This window comes from Procambarus clarkii, chromosome 76 (assembly GCF_040958095.1).
Source record: "Procambarus clarkii isolate CNS0578487 chromosome 76, FALCON_Pclarkii_2.0, whole genome shotgun sequence".
In the NCBI taxonomy this organism is placed as follows: Eukaryota; Metazoa; Arthropoda; class Malacostraca; order Decapoda; family Cambaridae; genus Procambarus; species Procambarus clarkii.
This window is the reverse complement of record NC_091225.1, coordinates 11,753,552-11,781,292: the sequence shown is the minus strand read 5'-3', so window position 1 is coordinate 11,781,292 and position 27,741 is coordinate 11,753,552. Positions and strand designations below refer to the sequence as shown.

Below are 27,741 nucleotides of genomic sequence, written 5' to 3'. Positions count from 1 at the left end.
GGACCCAGAATGTGGAATGACCTCCCGAATCATGTCAAAGGCTGTACCTCTCTCAACGAGTTTAAGAGTTAAGCCAAGTACTGCCTAATTAACTCCATGTAACCTAACTTACCTCCTAAATGTCAACCCATGTCTTGCTATTTTTTAAACAACGCTGTTCACCAACATGTGCAATTGCTGATTTATGCTATGTTAACCCCCCTTTTTGTATTTTTTATTCCTTCTTTCAACACAATTTATACCTAATCCCGATTACTATTAAGTTTTAGTCTGTGTTTTTTCCCCCACACCTTGCCCGAAATTTCTATGAGTATTAGTGGCTTTTGGTATTGTATGTACTAGCTCTGTCTATAAATCCAACATTATGTTTGTAAATCAACTGTATGTACTTTTCCTGAATAAAATGTATTTATTATTTATTTTTTAATCAGTAAGTATTAAAAGAAGGCACCAAGCTGGGAAGGCTATGTAGCACCATTGTGTGTAACAATAAACCAAATTTTTTTTTAACAAATCCTGTCAGCTGTAAAAATATTGATGCAGTTATTTAAATGAAAAATATAATGAAAGAAATATTACTGGTTTATTTTTATCCTATCTTTTTGTACTGTACAGTATATCCAAGGAAGTGAAAAATTGAGACATAATGCACAATTTAATGAATGATTAGCATGGATTAGCAGTTCAAAAGAAATATGACATTACATATCAACATGAGATCTTAATGATCCATGGTCAACATGATTTAATAAGGATAATACAGTACTGAATTTGTAATAATACAAACTATAATTTAAAATCTTTATTACTGATTTTTTTATTAAGAAGATTAAGTATACACAGCAATGTACTACTACCCTATTCTATATGGAATATTACACAGTGTAGATAAAAAACTAGCTATAAGTTTATCTAATACTCCCATCTCACAGGATGGTTAGACATACTGTACATGGAATCAATTTAGAAAATACCAGCCTCAATACAAAAAACAAATCAACTCTGACTAAACAACTCTAAGCAATTTTCACAAGAGGTAAGCACTGAATCATGGAAACATTATATTATAATTACTCTTACTAGTTTCTACCAGACTCCTCTCAAACAATGTATTTTTAAACATGTTTAGGTATACAGAGCAATGTGCTGCTTCCCTATTCTGTATAAAGGACCACACAGTGTAGATCAAAAACCAGCTACAAGCTCATCCAACATCCTCACCTCACAGGATGGCCAGTCATACATGGAATTAGGAGAGAACAAAATACTTAATGCTAATCTATTAGCCTTCACTGGCAAAATCTGGGTGCAGCACAAGAATATCTTCCAATATTCCTGAGTGTATGAAGTAATTACAGAGCTCAAAATACCTCATACCATTTGGTATGAAGTCACTGATAACAGGACAATCACAGATATAGTGTTGGAGAGTATGTTCTCTCAAGTAGGACTGAAAACAGATGTTTTTTTCCACCAAGAGGGCTATAAATCCATGGAACCACCTACCCGCTGAAGCCGTAAATGCCAAATTGCAGCTAAAAAATATCATTAAGACAATTGGCGGGCCCTTTAACAAGCCGCCGGCTTTCTGTCCTCTTCGAGGCCACTAGATAGTTAGTGGCCCTTGGGTAAATTCAGTAAATATATACAATAATTGTCAGCGCATCTTCCGAGCAACAAGGACAGCTAAACAGTATCTCTTAGAATTACATAGGTAAACAACAAATGTAACATATTTGTTTACTACAATGTCGGTGCTGGCTGTAGAAGTTGAAAAAACATTGTTTTACTTCGAAATATACTAATTTTAAAAGAAAATTCGACGTAAATAGGAGGCAGTAGAGCTCCGATAAACCAGCGCTAAATCTTCAATATGAAGAATGTTGCTGCTCTCTGATTGGCCAAACGAAACACAGTAGTGACCTCTATCGGCACGCAGGTGAACCAACAATTTTCTTCCTAAGTGGACCTTATTGAATCGCGCCTAAGCATCATCTTAGGGCGCACTTAGGAACCTTCGTAGCAAACCCACTTACGAAGAAATACACAGAGCTTCCTGAATCTAGGTCCAGGTCAGTGTGGGCTGTGTATTAACGGGGGTCAACATCTCTCTCTGGAGCCGGGCCAGGCCATCGAGGTCTGGCTGTAATATTTTTAGGTATCTGTGTCTGAAGTTTTAGTACAGTGTAGAGTCCACATTATTTCTGTATTTTTGCCTCAGTTAGGAAGATTTTAAATTTAAGGACTGTTCAGATGGGCCGTAGGAATTTTGTCATTATTTTCAATGGGTGATGCCTGGGTGTCTGGATGATGCCGCTTCTTTCCACCGGCATCCTTTCCACCACTTTCGCGCACTTGGCGCAGTGGAAAAAAACTTGCCCCTTGTGCGTGCGGCGTTTCCGGCGATCGAGCGGCAACACTTAAAAGTGTATACTCTTGTCATTGTCCTGACGTTAATTTTCGATGTACGTATTTCATTTTTGGACCAATGTGTTCGCAATAGAATGTTCTAGAAGAACATAAGTATAAAATGTCACCAAAACATAAGTTAGATCAGCACCAAATAAAAAACTACGTCGATCACTAGCCGTGAACGCCAGACAGCAACGAAATGTTTCTACTATCTTCAGGGTTGTCAACTCCACACTTGTCCTACAGCGTTAATTTTGATATCACTGAAATCGCAATAAAATTCCCTACGCGGACATATGCATATAAATCTAGAATCAATGTCGCAGCCCACCCACAACAGTGTGGGATGTGGCCCAAGTGTTACCCGTGGCGGCATATCGGCGAAACCTGCATTGAAAAGTGTATATTCAATTCACTGTCCTGACATTAATTTTCGATGTACGTATTTCATTTTTGTACCAATGTGTTCGTGATAGAATGTTCTAGAAGAACATAAGTATAAAACGTCACATAAGGATGCGTTTGACCGGCAACAAATAAAAAACTACGTCGATTATACTCGTCGTGTCAATAATACAATTGTTTTACCACGATGATTCAATGCCATGCCGTTCTCCCAAATAAGCTCTTCGGCTATTAGAGAAAACGTAAATTTCATGACGAACATTTGTAAACTATCCCCAAGTAGATCGAACAGAAATTGGAATTTATACAAATATTTTTTGCTCGAGACTCCAGACGGAGTCACTTATGCGGACACGAGAGAAAACTTGGTAACGATGTCTGGCGCCACCGCTGCGCGAAAGTGTATTAAAATTTAATTAATCTTTGTTTTAATAAATCTTTTATAGAATTTATGGTGTTTAGTGGAATTTCCCCCAACGGTTATTTCTTATTGTTGTTGATCTTAAGTCCCGTGCTTGAAACTAGGACTCCCCCTGCAAGCCAGCAAGCATTTATTTATTACATAAGATGATCCCTTTGTACTTTGATTTAATCTCCACACTTAACATAAATCTTATCCCGCTTTTTCCGATAACTGGGGATCCATTTACGGTGTTTATACCTAATTGATGGTATCCTGCTTCACCGTCAATTGGGGGAATTACTCAGCGGGTAGCAGGTGGTGGCGGCGTTTTCAGAGGCTTTGCAGTGTAGCATAGAAGGGTACATTATCCTCGAGCTATGATATCTAAACGGTCGAACGTTCTTAGATCTTAAGGAGGTTACACAGTAGAACTCTGGTTTCTGAATATTTTACTTAATAACGACCAGCATTTAACCAGTAAATAGAGGTTAATGGCTGGCCCCTATTACAACAACTTGAGTTGTTCAGGCCCTAGCTTCGGTAGGGGACAGACGTGTTGCTTCGGCGCTCCAGCAGTTGGGGTTGTTTTTCAGTTTCGGCCGGTTGGGGGCGGGTGTGTCTCTGCCCGCCTGTGCTGACGTGGCGTTACGATGGGGGTCCTTCTATCCCCTGTCGTCCGGGCTCAGTCTGTGGGACTAGAGTTCTCTGTGCGGGCTGGTTACCCGGAGATTGCGCTGGCTTGTGATATGTTCTCTGTCCCTGTTTTTTGAGATTTATGGGGTCGAGTTGGTAACGGCCCGTAGGGCGATTGTGAAGTTCACAGGGGAGGTGGCGTATCGCGATTTTCTCCGGCGATACGAGGGGCGGACACTACCCCTGCCGGATGGTGCGGGCACTGTAACCCTCTCTGATAGAAGTGGTGCACTTACTTACATCAGTGTGCATGGGGCTCCCTTGGAGTTTCCAGAGGCTCTGCTACGGCGGTATTTCGGCCGGTTTGGCGCGGTAGTTAGTGTGAGGGTGAACGTGGTGTCTTCTAGTCCTCTTAAGGGTGAGGTCTAACATTCGCACCCTGGGCATGAGACTCTGGGAGGATATTCCGTCCTCTGTGCGCCTTATGGGGTACAACGTTCGGGTGTTTTACGCCCGCCAGCTGCGGACATGTTATCGTTGTGGTCTTTTGGGCCATCAGGCTGCTGCCTGTTCTGCGCCTGCCGTGGCACCAGTGAATCTCTTCAGTGAGGAGGATTTTCCGCCACTTCCTGTGGGGGATGATTCGGTGGATGTGGACGTCTCTTCGGCTGTGGAGGTGCCCTCTGTTTCAGCTGTTGCTCCGCCTGTTGCGCCCCCTGTTGTCACCTCTCCTCCGGTGGTTGTGTCCTCACCTGGTGCTCCGCCTGTTCCGGCTGGTGTTCCTGAGCCTCTTCCGTCTGCCGTTCCTGAGCCTCTTCCGTCTGACAGCTGCTCGGGCCCCTCGTCTTCCGGTTCTTCCTCTGCTGCGTCTGTCCTGGTCCCTGCACCCTCGCCGTCTGTGCTGGGTGATGGGGTGGCTGCGGTGCCTCCTGCTGTGTGTGGTCCGGTTCCCCCTGTGGTAGAGGCTGCTGCCGTTCTGCGTCGGGCGTCGGTTCGTCCGGCTGGTGGTGCCCGTGTTTCTGGGTCCGCTTCCGGCTCTGACGATATCCGGCCGGAGCCCAAACGTTCCAGGCGTTCGTCTACGGCCAGGGCTGATGTTGAGGACTTCGGTGACTGTGGGTCTTCTAGTGTTGACGGCGTGGATCCGGCTGAGTCGTTGTCTCCACGGGTGGTGGTGGCGGAGGTTCATGTGCCTGCTGGTGCTGATGCCCGTGTCTCGGGTGTGTCTCCTGTTTCTTCCCCGTCCGGGGGCTCTCCGCTATAGGTTGTGGTGGCTTCTGCTGTCAGGGATGGTGCGGATGCTGGTGCTGGGCGTTGCCTGGTGGTGACTTTACGTAAGGATCCGCCCCGCCATGATTCCCTGCAGTCGTCTGGTGGTGTGCTCGTGGACGCTGATGCCTCTGTGGTGATGCCCTCTGTCGAGCCCCCTCCTGCGGTGTTGTGCTTTGCGGACCTGGAGGCCCGGGTTGCCGAGTTCCTGCTGCTTGCCCGGCCAGAGGATTTTTCTGATGGACGGGTTCCGAGTTTATGGGATAGGGTGGCGGTTACTCGCGTCCGGAGGGACACCATGTGGGTTCCATGTCTGTGGGTGTTTGTTGCCGGGGTTCCGGTCCGCATGGCGCCCCCGGTGTTGGGTCGAGCCTCCTGGACGACGTGGCTGCTTTGGGAGGCGTTCAATGTGCGGTTCCCACCGGACAGGCTCACGGGCCTGCATGTACACTTACCGTAGTTGTTGTTTTTGTTGTTATTCATGGCTTGTTAGGTGCTGTGCGTGTTGTCTTGTTTTGTGTTTTATTCTCGGTCCTTCAGGCCAGTGCATGTATGTTATTGTGTTTGGTTTGTTTGATTCTTATTATTGTTTATTTTGGCCTCGCCCTTTGGTTGTGGGGCGGATAGTATAGGTATATTTTGTTTTATTTAGTGTTTTTTGTTTTGAGTTGTTACTGTGCTTGCTTGTTTGCCATTGTATAATGTTTAGTGTCTTGATGTGTGCTGTATTTTTCTATGAGTTTATCATGTTTGTGTTTTGTTGTACTCTGCTGTCGGCCCTTCTGGCCGGTGGTCTCTTGTTTTATTTTGTTCTGTTATGTTTTCTGTGTTTTTATTGTATTTCAGGTGCATGCTTTGCATGTAAACATAAAAGTAAAAAAAAAAAAAAAAAAAAAAAAAAACTTCAGTTCCAGCATGTTTCTTGTTGTACTTTATGTTGTGTTTTCTTCTCGGTCCTTCAGGCCAGTGCATGTATGTTGTTGTGTTTGTACCTGTTTTGTTTTCTTGTTTGCATGGTTTGCTTGTTTATTATTATTGTTTCTTTTGGCCTCGCCCTTTGTTACGGGGCGGACGGTTTGGTGTGAGTGTTTTTATTCCTGTATTGTTTCTGTGCTGTACGTTTGACCTGGTGTTTTCATATTGCTTTACCTGTTGTACGTGTTTGTTCTTTATGTTTTGTTTGGAATGTATTATGATTGTCCTGTTATGTTTCCTGTTATGCCTCTTGATGTATGTTTTGTTTTATGCAGGTTTTGTTTTGTGATGTTACTGTGATTGCTAGTTTGCCATTGTATTATCTTTTGTGCCTTGATGTATGCTGTATTTTTCTATGCATTTATCGTGTTTGTGTTTTGTTGTGCTATGCTGTCGGCCCTTCTGGCCGGTGGTCTATTGTCTTATTTTGTTCTGTTCTGTATTCTGTGTTGTTTTTATTGTATTTAAATTGCATGCTTTGCATGTAAAAATAAAAAATAAAATAAAAACTTGAGTTGTTCAGGTTCCAGCCCCTAACCCCATTCATTTAGTATAAATTGGGCGTGAGGACCCATCCACTACCTGCTAGATTCGCACATGGTGATGATCTCACATGATTTTTCTGCATACTTTGATCAGAGATCTAATATGACGAAATTTCTTAAAGCCTGGCACTTAGGCCGATTCAGGCCAATGGCCCATACATACTCCACACATCTGGCCTACTTTGACCAGACAGATCTTTTATTCTGAAGATAAAGATATAGCAGAAATGTATCTACGTGATCTATTAGTTAAAACGTTGTCTGTCTACTTATAGTGACATGAAGGTGGGAGGTGAGAGAGAGGGCACCAACCTGTCACCGCCGACGGACACGACGGGGTAGAAGGGGCTGAAGGCGAGACAGGAAGCGGAGACTCGCCGGCGCTGGGACAGGTTCTGGAGACAGAGTGGACGACACTGACGGAGGAAGAGGTCGTAGACGTGGACCCGACACTCCTCCGTCACCGCCACCAGCACCGTGCTGGTGTAGGGGGACCAGGCCGCCCCAGCGACCCCCACCCCCAGGTCCAGCGTCACCAGCGGTGACCTGCAACACAACACTGTCAGTAATGGTGACTGTGGCAACACTGTCAGTGATGGTGACTGTGGCAACACTGTCAGTGATGGTGACTGTGGCAACACTGTCAGTGATGGTGACTAACATCACTGTCAGTGATGGTGACTAACATCACTGTCAGTGATGGTGACTAACAACACTGTCAGTGATGGTGACTATAGAAACTTTTTCATTGACTTAGAAAACACGAGCAACATAGTGAGGAGAGACAAGTAGCACTTACACTAAGTGATGAGACAGAAGAGACACTTACACTAAGTGATGAGACAGAAGAGACACTTTCACTAAGTGAGGAGGCAGAAGAGACACACTAAGTGATGAGACAGAAGAGACACTTACACTAAGTGATGAGACAGAAGAGACACTTTCACTAAGTGATGAGACAGAAGAGACACTTTCACTAAGTGATGAGACAGAAGAGACACTTTCACTAAGTGATGAGACAGAAGAGACACTTACACTAAGTGATGAGACAGAAGAGACACTTACACTAAGTGATGAGACAGAAGAGACACTTACACTAAGTGATGAGACAGAAGAGACACTTTCACTAAGTGATGAGACAGAAGAGACACTTACACTAAGTGATGAGGCAGAAGAGACACACTAAGTGATGAGACAGAAGAGACACTTACACTAAGTAAAATAAATAAATAAATAAATATGTTTATTCAGGTAAGGTACATACATACAAGTGATGTTACATTAATGGATTGATATATAGATAGAGCTAGTACATACAATGCCTAAAGCCACTATTACGCAATGCGTTTCGGGCAAGAAAAACATTAATATCTAGAACTTAATACTAATTGAGCATAAAGAATAAAAAGTGTTGAGAACAAATACAAATAAAGATAAAAAATAGGGGGAACATGACTGAAAAAGCAGCACAAATACAATAGGTTGACAGTGTTGATTTAAAAAAAAAAAAAAAAAAAAAAAAAAAAAAAAAAAAAAAAAAAAAAAAAAGACATGGGTTGACAATAGAGGAGTGAGGTAGGTTACAGGGAATTTATTAGGTAGTGTTTAGTTTTTATCTTAAACTGGTTGAGAGAGGTACAGTCTTTAACATGGTTGGGAAGGTCATTCCATATTCTGGGTCCCTTGATTTGTAGAGCATTTCTAGTTTGATTAAGTCGTACTCTAGGTATATCGAAACTGTATTTATTTCTGGTGTGGTGCTCATGGGTTCTGTTACAACCTTCAATGAAGCTTTTGAGGTCAGGATTGGCATTACAGTTCAGCGTTTTATATATGTATAATACACAAGAGAGAATGTGCAGTGACTTAATATCTAACATATTCAGAGATTTGAGTAAGGGTACCGAGTGATGTCTGGGGCCAAGTGAGGATACAGAAGAGACACTTGCACTAAGTGAGGAGACAGAAGAGGCACTTACACTTGTCCATATTTTAAGATGGACAACAAATACAGGAACCCACATAAAGATTCATGATGAAGAATGTCTACATTACCAGCGAGGTGACTATCAAGGAATGAGAGAGAGGAACTACAACACATCTCCTGGAGGGAGAGGGTGAACATGGCATAGAAGCATCATGCCAAAATTTCAAGGTCATCACGGAACTCGTTCAAAAATATGTGGCAACAGGAGAAAGGGAACTCGATGGATGACACGAGCACTGGTAACCAAGAGGAATCGCTGGAGAGCATATAAATCCTCGATGGACATCATTTATAATGAGTTATACAAAAAGGGCACTAAACTAAACTCAAAAGGGCACTCAGAATGCAGATCAGCCAAAAGAAACTACGAAAGACAACTTTCCCAAAACATAAAGAATGATCCAAAGTTGTTCTATGCCTATATTAGAAGTAAAACCAAAACAAAGGACTTGGTAGGACCTATAATAGATGAGACTAACCAAGTAATAATAGATGACAAACAGGCACCAAACACTAAATTAATATTTTACATCGGTGTTCACACAATATAGGTTAGATGACATCCCATCACCCACACACATGTCTGAAGGAGAGGTGGAGAAGGAATTTTGGAATATAACCATAACATGTGACATAATCAGGAAGAACATTAAGAAACTAAAAGACCCAAAAGCCCATGATGTGGATGGAATTTAATTCAAAGTCTTTAAAGAACTGACAGAAGAACCATGCCTGCCTGTTACAACTGATATGAGTGGGGCTTCTATGGGGTACTGGTACTATTAAGGGGTAAAGGTAGTTAGAAGACAAGAGTATCAAATATGGGAGAGCTAAAAGGCCCGGCCCCCAAAATAAACTATCCACAGTAGTAATAACTTGCTACAAGACCATATATGTTAGTCTAAGGGTTGATCACTGCGCTCCCACCTTGGAAGAAGAGATACTCTGTAATTCATGTACTTATTTATTAACCCCTTAACAACCCCCCATATACACTCACACCAATAACAATAATAATAATAACTTTACCACACTATCTTACGTTAAAAGCCTTGGTCCACATAGACAGGATACAAGGTTTACACTAATAACAAGCTAGGGTAAAGTACTACTGGATAAGCACTGAAGCTGGATGCAGCTTAGGGTAGTGAGACCATGTGGTACCCTAATACAAAACACAACTCTTAGGGTAAACAAAAACACTGGCAAATACTAACCCCAGGTCTCACCAATAGTTACTACCAGAGTAGGTACACTTACTAATGCCCCGTACTTAGCTTAAGGATACAGGAACTTCAGGTAAGGGAAATAAGTAAGAGGAGAAGGGAGGAGAGTAGGGGTGCAGCCACAGAGTAGGTCTTATCCCCACGACACCAGCCAGAGAGAAGAGCGAGCTAGCGACCAGCTGCCTCCCTCATGTCATGGTGCCGGATGGAGCCTAATTGATCGTGCAGCTAAGCACATTAAAGATCTTCCCCTATGCAACGTATTGTTACTTTATGAATGATTAGAAAGTATTAGTAAGCAAAGTTGGTGCCTATGTTATTATTTAATAATCAACCCCCAGCTCAGTCTTTAAATGCTCTTTGAGAAACAATAATAGTCTTACGTCTGGCAGGGAAGATACAAACAATTGCCATTCGAAATGCGCCAACTGTACTACTAGGAAGTTTAATAGCTCAATTTTGACCTCTGGTTTCCACTGGAGAACCCAGGGTCGTAACACTGCCCCTGAAGCAAAATCGCAAAATCTCTGGACCTAAGGGTAGTCCCTGTAGACTGGAAATATGCAAATGTTATCCCCTATTTAAAAAAAAAGGCAGAAAGAGCTCAACAGAGAACTACCGGCCAATCAGCTTGACACCGCACATCTGCAAGCTCACAGAGAGAATGCTAAGGGAGGGAATTATTCACTATCTTTCAGTGAACAATCTATTAAAATCGACACAACATGGGTTTGTTAGAAATAGATCCTGTCTTACAAACTTGCTCACATTTTTGGAAACGGTCACCAGCTTCACAGACCAGGAACTTCCGGTGGATGTAGTATACATGGATTTTACTGAAGCCTTTCATAAAGTTCCACATGAAGGACTGGCAAGGAAAAGACAAGCTCGTGGAATAAATTGTAAAATACTAGAATGAATAGAACAACGATTGAAACAAAGAAAACAAAGAGTCGTGATAAATGGGAATGAATCTGACTGGAGAAATATGATGAGTGGGGTGCCACAGGGGTCCATTTTGGAGCCAACCCTTTTTGTCATGTACCCCCTCCCCATCCGGCCCGTTGGCATCGTGAGGGGGCTTGGTGGACGGCTGCCGGAGTGTGATGCTCCGTTGGGCAGTCCTCTGTCCTTTTCTGGCCTTGCACTCCTGCTGCTGTCTTCTCCAATTGTGCCGGATCGCTTTTCCTTTTCCTTATGTTTCGTTTTTCTCCCCCCTCTTCTCCTACCTGCTTGTTGTTTCCTGCCGACCTTTTGCTTGTTTTGGATTATTTCTTTGGACTTCTTCTATTTTGACGCCCGGGTGCTTGAGGAGGCATACTCTTGCACCCGTAGAACTGTAGAACCCAACGTCTCGAGCGAGGGGAACCTTTTATTGTCAATCCCCCTTTCGTCGCTGAACCCGATCTCGACGGACTGACGGTTCTTAAGGTGGCGTTTGTGGGGCGTATACTCACGACGCACCCCTAGAGGGCCCCGGCATGATCGGCGATAGCTTCCTGTTGGGTGTCCTGCCTCTAATTGTGGCTCCATGGTGGGTATGGGGGCACATTCGTGGGTGAATTTGTCACTTTTCGTCTCTATGTCGTTGAATGTTTCCGTTGTACCCTCTCAGGCTCGTGGGGTGGGCGACCAAGCCCCCGAGTCGGCCTGTATTGAAAGACCAGGCTCTGTAGCTCCCGCTGTGTTGGGCCCCGACCTTGCTCCTCCTTTGACCGTCCTGACTTCTTCCCCCAGCTCCCCTCCCTCCTCTGTGGTTGGGTCGAGCCTCCAGCCCCCGGTGGTGACCACTTCGTCCCCTGGTGTGGCTAATTCTTTCATTGTGACTACTGCGCCTTTTGACCCCTCTCTCTCTAGGGGTTCTCAACGCCGTTCGCGCCCCAACCGCACTCGCTCGATTCCTTCCCGTGCTGATGCGTATCAGGCCTTGTTTGGTCCTGCTTCATGGGCCAAATACTTTGATCTCCTCCCTCTTGATTCTGCGCCTCCTGACGATTTCTCCCTCCATCGGCATCTTGTAGATTCCGTGGATGTGTCTGTTACTTTCAACCCCACTCGTCTCGGTACACGTGTCGTTGCTGCTCCTTCTCAGAATGCAGCTTCCCGCTTGGCTGCCTTATCTTGCCTTGGCGAGATCCCTGTTCGGGTCTCCAAGAACGTTCAGATGAATGCTAGTGTTGGCACTATTCTCCTCCCGCCCCATGTTGCAACCGGTGTTCGGAATCTGCAGGATTGCCACGATGATATTCGGCATATCCTTGATGCCCAAGGCCATTCTGTCCTCCAGGTTGACTCGTTTACTCGTCCCCGTCAACCCCTTCGCGTTGTGAAGATCACCTTTGATGGTAGGACCCTTCCATCCTCTGTCATTCTTGCTGGTGCTAGGTGCTCTGTCCAGGAGTATATTCCTTCTCCTCGACTTTGTAACAAGTGCTGGAGGTTTGGGCATGGTGCCCTCCGCTGCTCTGGGACTGTCTCTCTCTGTCCTTTGTGTGGGAGTGAAGGTCACTAAGTCGAAGTGCACTTCTCCCCAGGCTCGTTGCCTCAACTGCGGTGAGGCCCATCCTACCTTCTCCCGTGCGTGTGTCCATTACAAGCTTGAGGCAGCCGTCCTCAACTTGAAGCACCGGGAGCGTTTATCTTTTCCTGAGGCGAGACGCCAGGTTCGCCGGCTCCCGCCTTTTGCTAATATCTCTTATGCTCGCGTGTTGCGCTCTTCCTCTCCTCGTCCTTCCCGCCTTCCTCAGACTCACAACCGTTTCCGGGCCTTGGACCCTGATGCGCCCACTGCCCCCTCCTTTGTTCCTTTGGGTTCTCTCCCGAAGGATCCTCCTCCTGGTCCTCTGTCTGGGGTTCCCCTTCCTTCTACCGGTCTGTCGTGTCTCCTGTGTCTTCTTCCTCGTCCCCCTCCGATCCTCCTTCCCATCCTCTTCCTCCATCTATCGGCTCTCCCCACCGCCTGTCGGTGCGGGCGGATGTCCATCGCTCTCCTAACGGCCGTCGTGTGTGCTCTCGTTCTGTTGAGACACTGGAATCCGTTGCCCGGTACGTAGTTGCTGGGACACCGGTCTCTAAGTCAGAAGCGAAAGCCTGGCTCCTCTCCTTCCTCTTCCCCGGCGGGTAAGAAGGCTTCGCTTTCTTCCTCAGCTCCTACTTCTGGCTCTGTTGCTCCTTCCCCTCCCGTTTCAGTGATTGCGCCCCCTGTTCCTGCTATGGAGGTTTCTTTGGCCCCTGCTTCCATTTCGGTTGCTGCTCTTGCTGAGGTGCGCTCCCCTCTTTCTACTCCCTCTCTTCCTGCTGCTGTCCTTGACTGCTCCTCTCCGTTGTCTCCTCCTCTTCCTCCTCCTCCTCCGGACCCCACCCGCCCACCTCTGATCTGTTCTCCCGTTTCCTTCCCTCCGTCTTTGCTCAGTTTACCCATGCCCCCTAACCCTGACTTTGCTGACCCTGATCCCGACCCTGATATTCTTTAACGTGCTCTGTTGCTCTTTCGCCTTTGTTTCTTCCTTGTTCTCTGTTTTTGTCCTTTCTCTTCTCGTCGTTGTCCATTCTTCAATGGAACGTTCGAGGTTATTACGCCAATTTCCTCGAACTCCAACTTCTGATTTCGCGGTTTTCGCCCCTTTGTGTCTGTCTCCAGGAGCCAATGCTTGGTGCTCGTCCTGGTCGTTTTCGTGGCTATTCCTTTCTCTCCCCCCCCCCAGCCATTGCTGGGGCTTCTAATTCTTCTGCTCTCTTGATTCGTGCTGATGTTCCCTTTGTTCCTTTGCTTTTTCCTTCGCCTCTCCATTGTTCTGCTGATCGTATCTTTGTGGGGAAATGGTACACAGTTTGTTCCATTTATCTCCCCCCGAGTGTCCCGCTCTCTCTTCCTGATTTGAAACACCTCCTAGACTCCTTGCCGGAGCCTGTGCTCCTGCTGGGTGACTTCAATTGTCGTCATTCTCTTTGGGGTGACGTTCTGACGAATACCCGGGGTCGCCTCCTTGAGCCGTTTCTCCTCTCTTCTTCCCTGTCTCTTCTGAATTCTGGTGAGCCCACTCATTTGGACTCTCGGACTCGCGCCCTTTCTTGTCTTGATCTTTCTCTCTGCTCTTCTTCTCTTTACTTAGATTTCACGTGGCAGGTTCTTGATGACCTCCATGGAAGTGATCATTTCCCCATCCTTGTTTCCTTTTTCTCTTTTCGCCCTTCCCTCTCTTTCCCTAGGTGGCAGTTTGCTAAGGCAGACTGGACCCTATTTACCCTCAGTGCTGCTCTCTCTGACCTCTCCCTTCTGCCTCTCTCTCGCGCTCTCCTCCTTTTTCATGACACTGTCTTCAACGCTGCCCTCCGCTCTATTCCTCGCTCTTCCTCTCGGGGTCCACGGAAGTGCGTTCCCTGGTGGAATGCGGACTGTGCTCGGGCTGTCCGCTGTAAGCGTGCAGCCTGGAAGAGGCACCGCCGTAGGCAGACGACCGATTCTTTTCTTTTCTTTCGGAAAGCGAGTGCGGTGGCCCGTAGGGCCATCCGTACGGCTAAACGTGAATGTTGGGCATCTTATGTCTCAACAATTACGTCCGAAACCCCTCTGGCCCAGATCTGGAAGCGTAACCGCAAGATAGCGGGTAAGTTCGTTCCCGATGTTTCACCGGTCCTTCACCTCCATGATACTCTTGTGGCGGACCCGTTGCAGGTCGCTTCCGAACTGGGTTCCCACTTTTCTTCTGTTAGCTCTGGTCTTCATCTTCCCCAATCTTTCCTTCTTCGTAAACCTGTCCTTGAGTCTCGTTCTTTAGATTTCTGCACTCATCTTCAGCTTCCCTATAATGATCCCTTCTCTCTCTCTGAACTTCGTTCTGCCCTGGCCCTCTGCGGTTCTACGGCGGCGGGCTCCGATGGTATTCATTATGAGATGCTTCGCCATCTCCCTCCGAGCACGTCTCAGTATTTACTGAGTCTGTATAATCGGATCTGGGAGTCGTCGTCAGTCCCTGAGGACTGGCTCGATGCCGTTGTCCTCCCTGTTCGCAAACCGGGGTCTCTGGGTACTTCCCCTAAGGACTTTCGCCCTATTGCTCTCACAAGTTGTGTCTGCAAACTCTTTGAACGTATGGTTAACGTTCGTCTGATGTGGTTCCTGGAACACCATCACCTCCTCTTCCCTTCTCAATTTGGTTTCCACAAGTGCTGCAGCATGACAGATGTCCTGGTGAACTTGGAGGTCTATATTCGTACTGCTTTTGCTGCGAAGACCTCCGTTGTTGCCGTCCTTTTTGACCTGGAAAAGGCTTACGACACCACTTGGCGTTATCATATCCTATCTCAACTTCATTCTTTTGGCCTTCGTGCTCATCTCCCTCTCTTTCTCCGCAGCTTCCTCTCTCGTCGTTCCTTTCGGGTGCGCCTTGGTACCGCTCTCTCTCCCTCTTTTCAGCAATACGAAGGTGTGTCCCAGGGTAGTGTTCTGAGCACTACTCTTTTTCTGGTTGCCCTCAATGGTCTTCTTTCCTCTCTTCCTTCTGGTGTCTTCTCCGCTCTCTATGTCGATGATCTTACCCTTTGTTGTCAGGGTGATGATTCGCCTCTCCTTCAACGCCGGCTTCAACTTGCAATTGATGCCGTGTCGTCTTGGGCCACTGATCATGGCTTCAAGTTCTCTACTTCTAAGACTTGTGTCATGACATTTACGTGGAAACGGGTTGTTCTTCGTCCCTCTGTCACTTTATGGTCATCCCCTTGAATACAAAGTTTCCGCAAAGCTTTTGGGGTTATTCCTTGACACTCGTTTGTCTTGGTCTCCCCATATCTCTTACCTCCGTGTTGAGTGCTCCAAGGCCCTTACCCTCCTTCGGGTCTTGTCCCATACTTCTTGGGGGGCAGATAGGCGCACTCTCCTTGCTTTACATTCCTCTCTCGTCCTGTCTAAGCTCGATTATGGTTGCCCTGCTTACTCGTCTGCTTCTCCTTCTACTCTTCGCCGTCTTGATGCTTTGCACCATACTGGGTTGTGCCTCAGTTCTGGTGCCTTTCGTTCGACTCCCGTCCTTAGCTTGTATGTTGACACTGGCTTCCTGTCTCTCCAGGACCGCCGTGATCGCTACTGTCTTTGCTATCTTGCGCGGTCCTTGCAACATCCTTCTTCTCGCCTCTGTCGTGCTTTAACTTTTACCCCTCCTGCGGTTCCTGTTCCTCTTCACCACCTCCCTCTTTCTGTCCGGTTATCTCGCCTGCAGGATTCTCTTTCCGTTCGTATTTCTGATGTTTCTCCTCGTGTTGTTCCTTCTTTGCCCCCGTGGAGGGTCCCTCTTCCGCGGTTTTGTACATCCTTGACCCGTATCACTAAAGCTTTTACCCCTCCTACGGTTCTAAAACGCCTTTTCCTCGAGCACTTTTCTTCTCACTCCCGCTCCGTTTGTCTTCACCGATGGGTCTAAGTCAGCGGACGGTGTTGGCTACTCTGTTGTTTTTCCTGATCGCACTTATATGTGTCGCTTGCCTCCGGAGACTAGCATCTTTACAGCGGAACTTTATGCTATTCTCTATTCTCTTCGTCTCCTGCTTTCTCGTTGTCAGTCTTCCTTTGTAGTTGTTGTTGACTCTCGTAGTGCCCTCCTGGCTCTCGGGTCCTTTAATCCGGTTCATCCAGTGGTTGTCGAGATCCAGCATTGGCTGTTTCTCGTTCACAGTAAATTTAAGTCGGTTGAGTTTTGTTGAGTTCCCAGCCATATTGGTGTGTCTTTAAATGAGCGTGCGGATGCTGCCGCCAAGGAAGCTGTCCGCTCTTGTCTCATCTCTCGTAAGGACATTCCGTATTCCGACTTTTACCCGGTTATCCATTCCTCAGTCCTTACCCGTTGGCAGGCTTCTTGGTTGTATGTTACTGGTAACAAGCTACGTACTCTTAAATGTTGTGTTTCCTCATGGCAGTCCTCCTTCCACCGTAACCGGCGGTGGGAAACAGCTCTGGCGAGGTTGCGTATTGGCCATACTCGCTTAACCCATGGTCACTTGATGGAGCGCCGCCCTGCTCCTTATTGTCCCTCTTACGGTCGTGCATGTCCTTCTTGAATGTCCTGACTTCCAGGACGAACGTGTGTCTTGCTTTCCGACCGCCCCTCGCGGTCACCTGTCCCTCGATAGAATTCTTGGTGACTCGGATACTTTTGATATCGTTCGCCTTATGCGTTTTTTTTCTCGTATTGGCATCCTTGGTGATATTTAGCGCCCTCTGATTATTTTGCGTATTTGATGGTGCTACATAGCCTTCCCGGTTTGGTGCCTTCTTTTGATAATTACTTACTTACTTTTTGTCATGTACATCGATGATATAGACGAGAATATTACAAACCACATCATTAAATTTGGAGATGACAACAATTTATGGTGAAGTGGGAAGTGAAAATTATATTTAAGCCTTACAAAATGATCTACATTGATTACACAAATGGTCAGAAGACCGGCAAATGTTTTTTTATATCGACAAATGCAAGACCCTGCATGAGGGGCATAACAACCCACGCCACACTAAGTAAATTAATAGCATTACATTACAGCAGATTGATGAAGAAAATAATAATAAATAATAATTCATTGTGTCAGGGGACAGGAAGCCAGAGTGTATTCATACATGTTAGGTTTATATGAGGTCCTACACAGGTTGAATTACTGACCCCGTCCAGGATGCAACCACCACAACAAGCTGGCTAACTCCTGAGTACCTACTTACTGCTAGGTGAAAAGAGAATTAGGTGAAAAGAAATGTGCCCAACCATGTCTGTCCCACCCAGGATTCGAATCCGGAATCCGCGATTGTACATCGAAAACAAACCCGACTGTACTACCGAGACCATAAAATAATCTTGGAGTTAAAATCCACCACTTACTAAAAGTTGTACAACTTGTAGGAGCAGCAATCAGAAAAGTTAAAAAAAAAGAAATAATCAAGTGTACCTTTGATTTTTAAGACAAGAAGGTAGTGATTCAACTGTATAAATCTGTCACTCTCATTTGGATTACTGTATCCAAGCATAGAGACCTCACTTTCAGAAGGACATAGTTGATCTGGAGAAAGTGCAACACCGAGCAACTAATATCATTCTAGAGCTAAGTCAACTCTCTTATCAGGAACGGTTTAGGGGCCACAGGGCTAACGCAACAAACCAGAAAATACTGAACAAGTTGGTGGATGTTGATAAGGACAATTTCTTCAAAAGGTCAGATGTAACACAAATAAGGAGCAACGGTTTCAAGCTTAACAAGCTACAATGTAGGACTAGAACAGAAGATGCTTTCTCACCCACAGGGTTTTAAGCCCATGGAACCGCCTACCCGCCGAAGTCGTAAATTCCAAACTGTGTTAAGTTTTAAAATCTACCTAGAAAAGATAATCAAGTCAAATGGGGGGACTTTCGACAAGCCGCCGGCTTGCTATCTTCGTCGAGGCCACTAGGGTTAGTGGCCCTGAGGTTAAATCATGTAAAGTATGAGTGAGGAGACAGAAGAGACACTTACAGCAAGGAGACAGAAGAGACACTTACAGCAAGGAGACAGAAGAGACACTTACAGCAAGGAGACAGAAGAGACACTTACAGCAAGGAGACAGAAGAGACACTTACAGCAAGGAGACAGAAGAGACACTTACAGTGTGTGAGGGGGAGGATTTACCAGCTAGCTTCTAGAATGTACTGGAGTATGCTAACCATTACTGTGCACTCTGACACGAGTGCACAGTCGTGAACTCTTTCCAGATTCCGTTTTCTCTCACTAAATATCTCTTGTTTGTTATCTAGGAGAAGCCTAGATCCAGTCCTGTCCAGTGAGACTACGATGGCCGTCGTAGCTCGTATGTAAGTAGAGATACAGACATGAGCATGTATTTACATGTAAAACTGTAGGGCAGAGGGAGTGAGGTGCAGGGAGGGCTGGCGGTCAGGAAGCCAACGGGTCCTCGCCTGTTCCAACACCGGCTGGGTGACGTGACAACACCCCAGGCACCACGTGACCGAAGGTCGCCTTGTGATTAGTGGAGCCGACAGAGGAGATGGCGAGATGGAGTTGCCATCTCCTCTGTTTGGTTGATTCGAAGACAGAGGGGAGAAGCCAGCATCTCGGCGCCTTCCTGGGCCAGACGCCGCCGTGCTGGGTGCCGTGATTGTCGTGACTGGACGTGAGGATTGTGCTAAAACGGCCATTTAGCTACAATATCCGTCCTCGAGGCGTCAACATCAATCTAATTATCCGTTCAGACTCCCGCTAACTTGAATTGCTGTCAGAATACAATTTGCGCGAGTGTGGAAAAGTTAATTAGGGATCCGAGATAAGAAATTAGAGAGTATCTCTCCACGTGACCAGCAATGGTAACAGGACTGATTTTGATTGATTGTTGCCGCCAGAGGAGGCTAGTTTATTAGCGGTAGCGCATAAAGCATTATCAGACCTCAAAAAAGCAAAAAATCAGACCTCATTATCAAAAAAGCTTTATCAGACCTCATCTTAGATTATTACATAAACAATTTCATCTATCCTTCACACCTTATAGTTACATGTCAGCTAGTTACAGAGCCAGTGCTATTTCAAGAGCTATATATTTACAGTAAGTCATTAAAGCAACAGGGACATCGTTGGCATCCATAGTCGCCCGTTACTTATGACTAAGATACTTGACGAGTTGCTATTGAGTAGCCTCAGTAGTGAATGAATGTGGATGTGTAAGTGAGGAGACCGGTCTTAAAGTGAGTACTCTACATTTATGTATTGGTGCTAAAGTCTCTGAACTGATGTGAAGTCAGTCGTCTGTCTGAACGATTGTCCTATTACCACCTGATTAGGTGAGAGGAAGCACAGTCGTGGGAGCTGCACCTGTTGAAAACGACTACAGTCTGTTGGAGGGAACGGCTGTCAGTTAGGTCGTTAATGTATGTATGAATTATACCTGGGAACACATTTAAATATAGTCAGTGTACTATTGTGTGTTAAGTAGATCGATTCACTTATACTATCTGTGAACATTATTTGCATGTGTGATGTTTTCTCATTGCAGGATGACGAGGTGATCGGCAGTGACACCCTGCGTTTGTAAGTACTTTGTTGATATCTTAAATGCTGTGTGTGTACTTACTGTGTCTTTGATTATTATCAGTGTGATTTATTTCAACTGTGTTCTGTGTGTGATTTTTGGGCAGTGATTTATATAGCTGTGTGGTGTAACCTGTGTAACCTGTGTTTTGCTTGTCTGCGCGACAAGGACGTGGTGTAATCTTTAAATTAATAATAATAATAATAATAATAATTTTTATTTAGGTAAAGGTACATACATAAAGAGATTTTACAAAGTTTGTTGGCTTTATAGATAGAGCTAGTACATACAATGCCTAAAGCCACTATTACGCAAAGCGTTTCGCATTCTGTGAGAGTTAATTATGGGCAATTAACATCACCAAAGGCATTCACATAGATCTGATGAGAATACTGTTGTGTGGGACAACAATGACTGAGTTAACGTAAATCGTTCTGAATTAATTATCTGTCCATAGGACAGTAATTAATTACTCAAGCTAATTAGAGGTAATTAACATCATTTGTCGAGTGACAACGTTGTTGCATTAACGTAATTCGTCTCGATTAGTTATCTGTACGTTGGACAGTAATTTATCACTCAAGTTAATTAAGGGTAATTATCGTCCTCAGAGTGTATTCATGTTGTTTTGATTAGAACTGTTGAGAGTAACAGTATTGAATTAACGTAATTCGTTCTGATTTATTTATCTGTTTGTGGGACAATTAATTGTTCAAGGTAATTTAAGGATAATTAACGTCATCAAAGTGAATTGACATAGTGTTGATATGACAAGCTGTTGAGAGTAACAGCGTATTAACGTAATTCGTTCTTGATTAATTATCTGTCTGTTTAACAGTAATTAATGCAATTACTCACTGAATGGTTGATGGACCAGGTGATTAAGAAATTATACTTTGTGAATTATTATTGTGACTTGTTTATTTGTCAGAGAGAGAGAGAGAGGGGGAGGGAGGGAGAGAGAGAGAGAGAGAGAGAGGTTTGTGATTAACGTAGATTACTTCTTGTTGACTGCCAGATGAGTCAATTAACGTAATTAATCACTCATATCAATTAGTGTAACTTTTATACTATTGTTTTGATTGTCGTCTTTGGAGATGAGTGTTAAAGTAACTGAAAGGGGGTTACTGGAGATTTGTCTCATAATCGCCTTGCTCTGATTGCATTTAAAGTGAATTGCTGCAAGTGTTTTAATTTCAATTTGAGCCCTAAGTGAGCACCCATACTATTCAGTTAGCTCATTTATCAGCCCGAAGCGACGACAGACAGTAGTCTGTTGTTGTACTTGAGAGTGGCATAGACAGGAGTCTATACTACACTAGGCTGTTGACTATAGCTACCTTTAATGTGTGACTTACGGACATTAACGTAACGTCAAGATTGTTGTTTGGTATTAAATTTAATTCTTTATTGAATAAATTGTTATTGTTGCCAAGGAAACTGTCTTTATGTCAATACCTTTCAATATTATTGCCCCACATATCAACCCGTCCTCTTAAAAAATAACGTCGCTTTTGGCTCGTATGCGCTATGGCCAAAAGTGGACGTAATTTGAAATGAAAGTGACGTACTGTCTTCTGTTTGAGTCGTCCGGCTAACTCGGAAAGGTTAGGAGAGGAAACTTTCAATTAACGTTTTTCATAACGTTTTGAAACTTTATGAGAATTTCCTGCCACCTAACCTACCAGAGGATCCTTATTAACTAACTGTTGTTAAAAAAAATCCCAAATATATTTTCATTTTCAAATTACATCCACTTTCGGCCATACAGGCAAATGGGCAAACGACCAAGAGCGACGTTATTTTTAAGAGGACAGGTTGAACATGTTGAACTGTCCTGCGAATCTTTAATGAAGGCCTGTTTCTGGAATCGAACCCGCTTCACAGCCGCACACATGAAATTAATTTCCATGTGAGAACTCGTGAGTTATCCTTACTATTGAACTTGGCATTTGAGGAACTCAATGACATAGTGGATTAGGATTCCAATTGTTGGAGCCCTGGCGGTGGCTCTCGCCTATCTATTTTTAGTCTTAAAGTTTAAGCTGCTCAGGTACAGTTTTTTCTGAGTGAGGACATTTGTATGAATGTTCAAAATATCCTTCTTAGGGAGGATAATATCACAAAGAAAAATCTCACACAGTGAGTGTCGAAACAGAAATGATAATTACTGTTGGAAATTTCCAACACTAATAAACTACTATTGTATTATAATACATCATTATATACTAACTACAGTAGTTATTAATTTCACTAACGGTAGTGTTAACATAAATTAACAATTTTATCTGCGTATTAGTGCTAGAATTCTCATGAAATCGAGTAGCAAAATTGCGTCAGATAATGTCCAGTTGGACACGTTTATTCCCAATGTGTTAGAGAATTGAATGTGGTTCTCTAAAATTAACAGTATTCTGTGTAATAATTACCTACGGATAATATGACTCCAGATAATCTAAAACCGAGAGTTATTAACTGAAATTATTATCAGTAGCAGTTTTATCTGTTACGTATGAATGCTATGGAGAGAATAAAATCTTCTCCATTTCTCGTTTAACACCATTAAACGAGAATATGATATTATTTAAGTCCCTATAATTGCAACCCAGTTCTCATTAGCGTATTACATCCATAATTACGCAGAAAAGAATTATCAGTGATTAATAATTTCTGTGGTGAATGCGAGAGACGGGTTGAGGGAGGGCGGAGACGCCATTGCACACGAGGCATCCCTGGCGATAAGAGTGACGAGACGCGTGGTAGTGACTGGGGAGTTTTTATCAACAAGAATTACGTTGATACCTGATTAATAGTCAACAATTACCTATTCACGTGTTCTACAGTGCCCTGCCAGTTAATAACGCGTCAACAATTGAAGCCACGACCCGTAATTACGCGTACACAGCAGTGGACGCCTGGGACTGGCCGACGCGGTTTCGGCAGACCTTATACGCTCATGTTAAGTATACCATTCTCGTTTGATGCATCATTCTAGATTGTATATTTGTGGGTAGTCTGTCGTGATACCGAATGGATACCTAATACACAACGTTAGTTGATTTTCCACATTTTCATGAATACTTGAAATAATTCGTAGCCTAATCAAATGCTACTTAAATTTCTCTGATTGCAGCGTGTATACGAGGAGTCGACAAGTTGTTTCTCTTCATTCGTGATATTCACCTCGTGTTCTTTCTTTATTGGGATCCTGTGACCACGAGGACGAATGACGAAATGGCGTTACAGAAATCGTCTTACAGCTAAGACATTTATTTCGTACAAATTTATCTAAGATTATTACTGCTTTCCATATAATTCATATAGGATCTTTACAGTGAATAATTTATTGCCAGAAATTATGATTTGGTAATTAATGTGTTTGCTCTTACTGTTGTTCAATAATCCATAATCTTTAATATTCATAATTTGAGTTATCATATCTTTCAATCTTTTTTATTTTTGATTTGCTATGTTACTAACTCAACAATGAACTAGTGACGAACCACACTGGTTCCTAGATATATATGAACTTCTAGAAATACCCCTCCCCCCCCAATGTTGATATTTGAGGCTTTGACTTTAATTAATTAATAATACAGTCTATTCATTATTTTCAAGTGATTATTCATTTAATTATTATCCATAGACACTGGTTCTCTAGTGTCAATCTAATAATCACTATTATTCGTTTTTCCTCTTTTCTCAAAAGTGGGTGGTCTTTCGATTTATTTAAATACAATAATCAAATAATTGAATATATGAGTTCAAGCCCCAGAAATCCAACAATTACAGTGAGTAAGGTGACAGAAGCGACACAGTGAGAAAAGAGATAAAAGAATAGCAAACCGTGAGTGGAGAGACAGAAGCAGCACTTACAGTGCGTGAGTGAGAAGAGACAAGCAACACTTACAGTGAGTAAGGAGTTACAAGCAACACTTACAGTGAGTAAGGAGTCATAAGCAACACTTACAGTGAGTAAGGAGTCGCAAGCAACACTTACAGTGAGTAAGGAGTCGCAAGCAACACTTACAGTGAGTAAGGAGTCGCAAGCAACACTTACAGTGAGTAAGGAGTCGCAAGCAACACTTACAGTGAGTGAGGAGTCACAAGCAACACTTACAGTGAGTAATGAGTCGCAAGCAACACTTACAGTGAGTAAGGAGTCACAAGCAACACTTACAGTGAGTAAGGAGTCACAAGCAACACTTACAGTGAGTGAGGAGTCACAAGCAACACTTACAGTGAGTGAGGAGTCACAAGCAACACTTACAGTGAGTAAGGAGTCGCAAGCAACACTTACAGTGAGTAAGGAGTCACAAGCAACACTTACAGTGAGTAAGGAGTTACAAGCAACACTTACAGTGAGTAAGGAGTCACAAGCAACACTTACAGTGAGTAAGGAGTCACAAGCAACACTTACAGTGAGTAAGGAGTCACAAGCAACACTTACAGTGAGTAAGGAGTTACAAGCAATACTTACAGTGAGTAAGGAGTCACAAGCAACACTTACAGTAAGGAGTCACAAGCAACACTTACAGTGAGTAAGGAGTCACAAGCAACACTTACAGTGAGTAAGGAGTCACAAGCAACACTTACAGTGAGTAAGGAGTCACAAGCAACACTTACAGTGAGTAAGGAGTCACAAGCAACACTTACAGTGAGTGAGGAGTTACAAGCAACACTTACAGTGAGTAAGGAGTCACAAGCAACACTTACAGTGAGTGCTGAAGCCAGACCTTGACTGTCCAGTCCAGGGAGCAAGTGAGGAAGATGCTTGTATGGTGAGTGTTCCATGAGACGCTCCTGACAGCTGAGGTGTGTGCCGGGTAGCAGGTGAGGGAGTGAGTCAGCCCGATGAGGGAACACTGGAACACTGCTCCGGTGTCCATCCCCAGCAGGAACACACTCTCGTCACCCGGACGGAAGGCTATGATTGTGGCCAAACCTGCAGAAACACGCAACAAAATAAACACTATCACTATCGTCCTGAAGATCACATGGTGACGAGCCTAGATGCTGGCGAGATCCCTGACATACTCAAAGCAATGGGGATTGTGCTACTGTACAAAGGAGGTAGTAAAGCAGAAGTAATATATTATAGACAGGTGTGACCACAAGAGACAGGTGTGACCACAACAGTGTGACCACAACAGACAGTGTGACCACAAGAGACAGTGTGACCACAACAGTGTGACCACAACAGGCAGTGTGACCACAACAGACAGTGTGACCACAACAGTGTGACCACAACAGACAGTGTGACCACAACAGTGTGACCACAACAGATAGTGTGACCACAACAGTGTGACCACAACAGATAGTGTGACCACAACAGTGTTTATCTTCTGCTCTTATTGTAGTACCTATATTGACCAGTGGTGGGGAGGGTACAGTACCTGTATTGACCAGTGGTGGGGAGGGTACAGTACCTATATTGACCAGTAATGGAGCGAGAACAATAGTTATTCTGACCTATTTTTGAAAGTGCAAGAATATCACAGATGGGTGTCAACAGAGCAGGAAAGAGTGCACTAAGGGCAGGTGGGAGAGAGTGAGTGAGAGTGCACTAAGGGCAGGTGGGAGAGAGTGAGTGAGAGTGCACTAAGGGCAGGTGGGAGAGAGTGAGTGAGAGTGCACTAAGGGCAGGTGGGAGAGAGTGAGTGAGAGTCCACTAAGGGCAGGTGGGAGAGAGTGAGTGAGAGTCCACTAAGGGCAGGTGGGAGAGAGTGAGTGAGAGTCCACTAAGGGCAGGTGGGAGAGAGTGAGTGAGAGTCCACTAAGGGCAGGTGGGAGAGAGTGAGTGAGAGTCCACTAAGGGCAGGTGGGAGAGAGTGAGTGAGAGTCCACTAAGGGCAGGTGGCAGAGAGTGTGTGAGAGTCCACTAAGGGCAGGTGGGAGAGAGTGAGTGAGAGTGCACTAAGGGCAGGTGGGAGAGAGTGAGTGAGAGTGCACTAAGGGCAGGTGGGAGAGAGTGAGTGAGAGTCCACTAAGGGCAGGTGGGAGAGAGTGAGTGAGAGTCCACTAAGGGCAGGTGGGAGAGAGTGAGTGAGAGTCCACTAAGGGCAGGTGGGAGAGAGTGAGTGAGAGTCCACTAAGGGCAGGTGGGAGAGAGTGAGTGAGAGTCCACTAAGGGCAGGTGGGAGAGAGTGAGAGAGAGTCCACTAAGGGCAGGTGGGAGAGAGTGTGTGAGAGTCCACTAAGGGCAGGTGGGAGAGAGTGTGTGAGAGTCCACTAAGGGCAGGTGGGAGAGAGTGTGTGAGAGTCCACTAAGGGCAGGTGGGAGAGAGTGTGTGAGAGTCCACTAAGGGCAGGTGGGAGAGAGTGTGTGAGAGTCCACTAAGGGCAGGTGGCAGAGAGTGAGTGAGAGTCCACTAAGGGCAGGTGGGAGAGAGTGTGTGAGAGTCCACTAAGGGCAGGTGGGAGAGAGTGTGTGAGAGTCCACTAAGGGCAGGTGGCAGAGAGTGAGTGAGAGTCCACTAAGGGCAGGTGGCAGAGAGTGAGTGAGAGTCCACTTAGGGCAGGTGGGAGAGAGTGTGTGAGAGTACCTCCGAGGTCCCGCCGGCCGAGTGCAGGGAAGGTGGTGAAGGAGTGGCCGTGAGTGGCTAGGTCCAGCAGGTCAGTGTGGACCAGCCCGCCGCCCCGGTCCATGTGCCACTGTGTCACTCGCCCGTCCACCGACACGGAGAAGAAACACAACTCTTCTCCTGGCGAGGTGTTGGTCCACCGTACCTGGAGGGTGACACTAGTGAGGGAGATGTTGGTCCACCATACCTGGAGGGTGACACTAGTGAGGGAGGTGTTGGTCCACCATACCTGGAGGGTGACACTAGTGAGGGAGGTGTTGGTCCACCGTACCTGGAGGGTGACACTAGTGAGGGAGGTGTTGGTCCACCATACCTGGAGGGTGACACTAGTGAGGGAGGTGTTGGTCCACCGTACCTGGAGGGTGACACTAGTGAGGGAGGTGTTGGTCCACCGTACCTGGAGGGTGACACTAGTGAGGGAGGTGTCGGTCCACCATACCTGGGGGGTGACACTAGTTGTAACACCGTAAAGGTGTTTTGTTTAGTTTTATTTAATATATATATAGTACAGGAGTCAGCCAGACCGGATTTGAGAGGCACCATTCTGTCGGCCTGAAAGTCACACCTCTAGTGTGTTAATGACCACCAAGTGACCAAGGTCAGGTCGTGTGAAGTTGACCTTGTTTCTGCTAAACTCATAATTGCAGGCTGCTAGCCTGGGGGGGGGGGGAAGGAGGGTCCTTCAAACAAACCGCCAGTTTAAGGTGGGGCTTGGTAAGTAAGTAATTATCAAAAGAAGGCACCAAACCGGGAAGGCTATGTAGCACCATCAAATACGCAAAATAATCAGAGGGCACTAAATATCACCAAGGATGCCAATACGAGAACAAAAACGCATAAGGCGAACGATATCAAAAGTATCCGAGTCACCAAGAATTCTATCGAGGGACAGGTGACCGCGAGGGGCGGTCGGAAAGCAAGACACACGCTCGTCCTGGAAGTCAGGACATTCAAGAAGGACATGCACGACCGTAAGAGGGACAATGCAACTAGGACAATAAGGAGCAGGGCGGCGCTCCATCAAGTGACCATGGGTTAAGCGAGTATGGCCAATACGCAACCTCGCCAGAGCTGTTTCCCACTGCCGGTTACGGTGGAAGGAGGACAGCCACGAGGAAACACAACATTTAAGAGTACGTAGCTTGTTACCAGTAACAGACAACCAAGAAGCCTGCCAACGGGTAAGGACTGAGGAATGGATAACCGGGTAATAGTCTGAATACGGAATTCCTTTACGAGAGATGG

General features: G+C 45.2%; 1 protein-coding gene across 1 annotated transcript in view; it reads right to left on the bottom strand.

Moving 5' to 3' along the window:
* The window catches only part of LOC123771540 (dynein axonemal intermediate chain 1), a 312,924-nt gene that overhangs the window by 33,305 nt on the left and 251,878 nt on the right, over positions 1–27,741 (bottom strand). The window contains exons 12-14 of the mRNA XM_069313626.1: positions 26,458–26,641; positions 24,629–24,857; positions 6,955–7,188 (exon numbers count right to left, since the gene is read on the bottom strand). Of these exons, the coding sequence (XP_069169727.1) occupies positions 6,955–7,188; positions 24,629–24,857; positions 26,458–26,641 (647 nt within the window). The remainder of the gene's footprint in view (positions 1–6,954; positions 7,189–24,628; positions 24,858–26,457; positions 26,642–27,741) is intronic.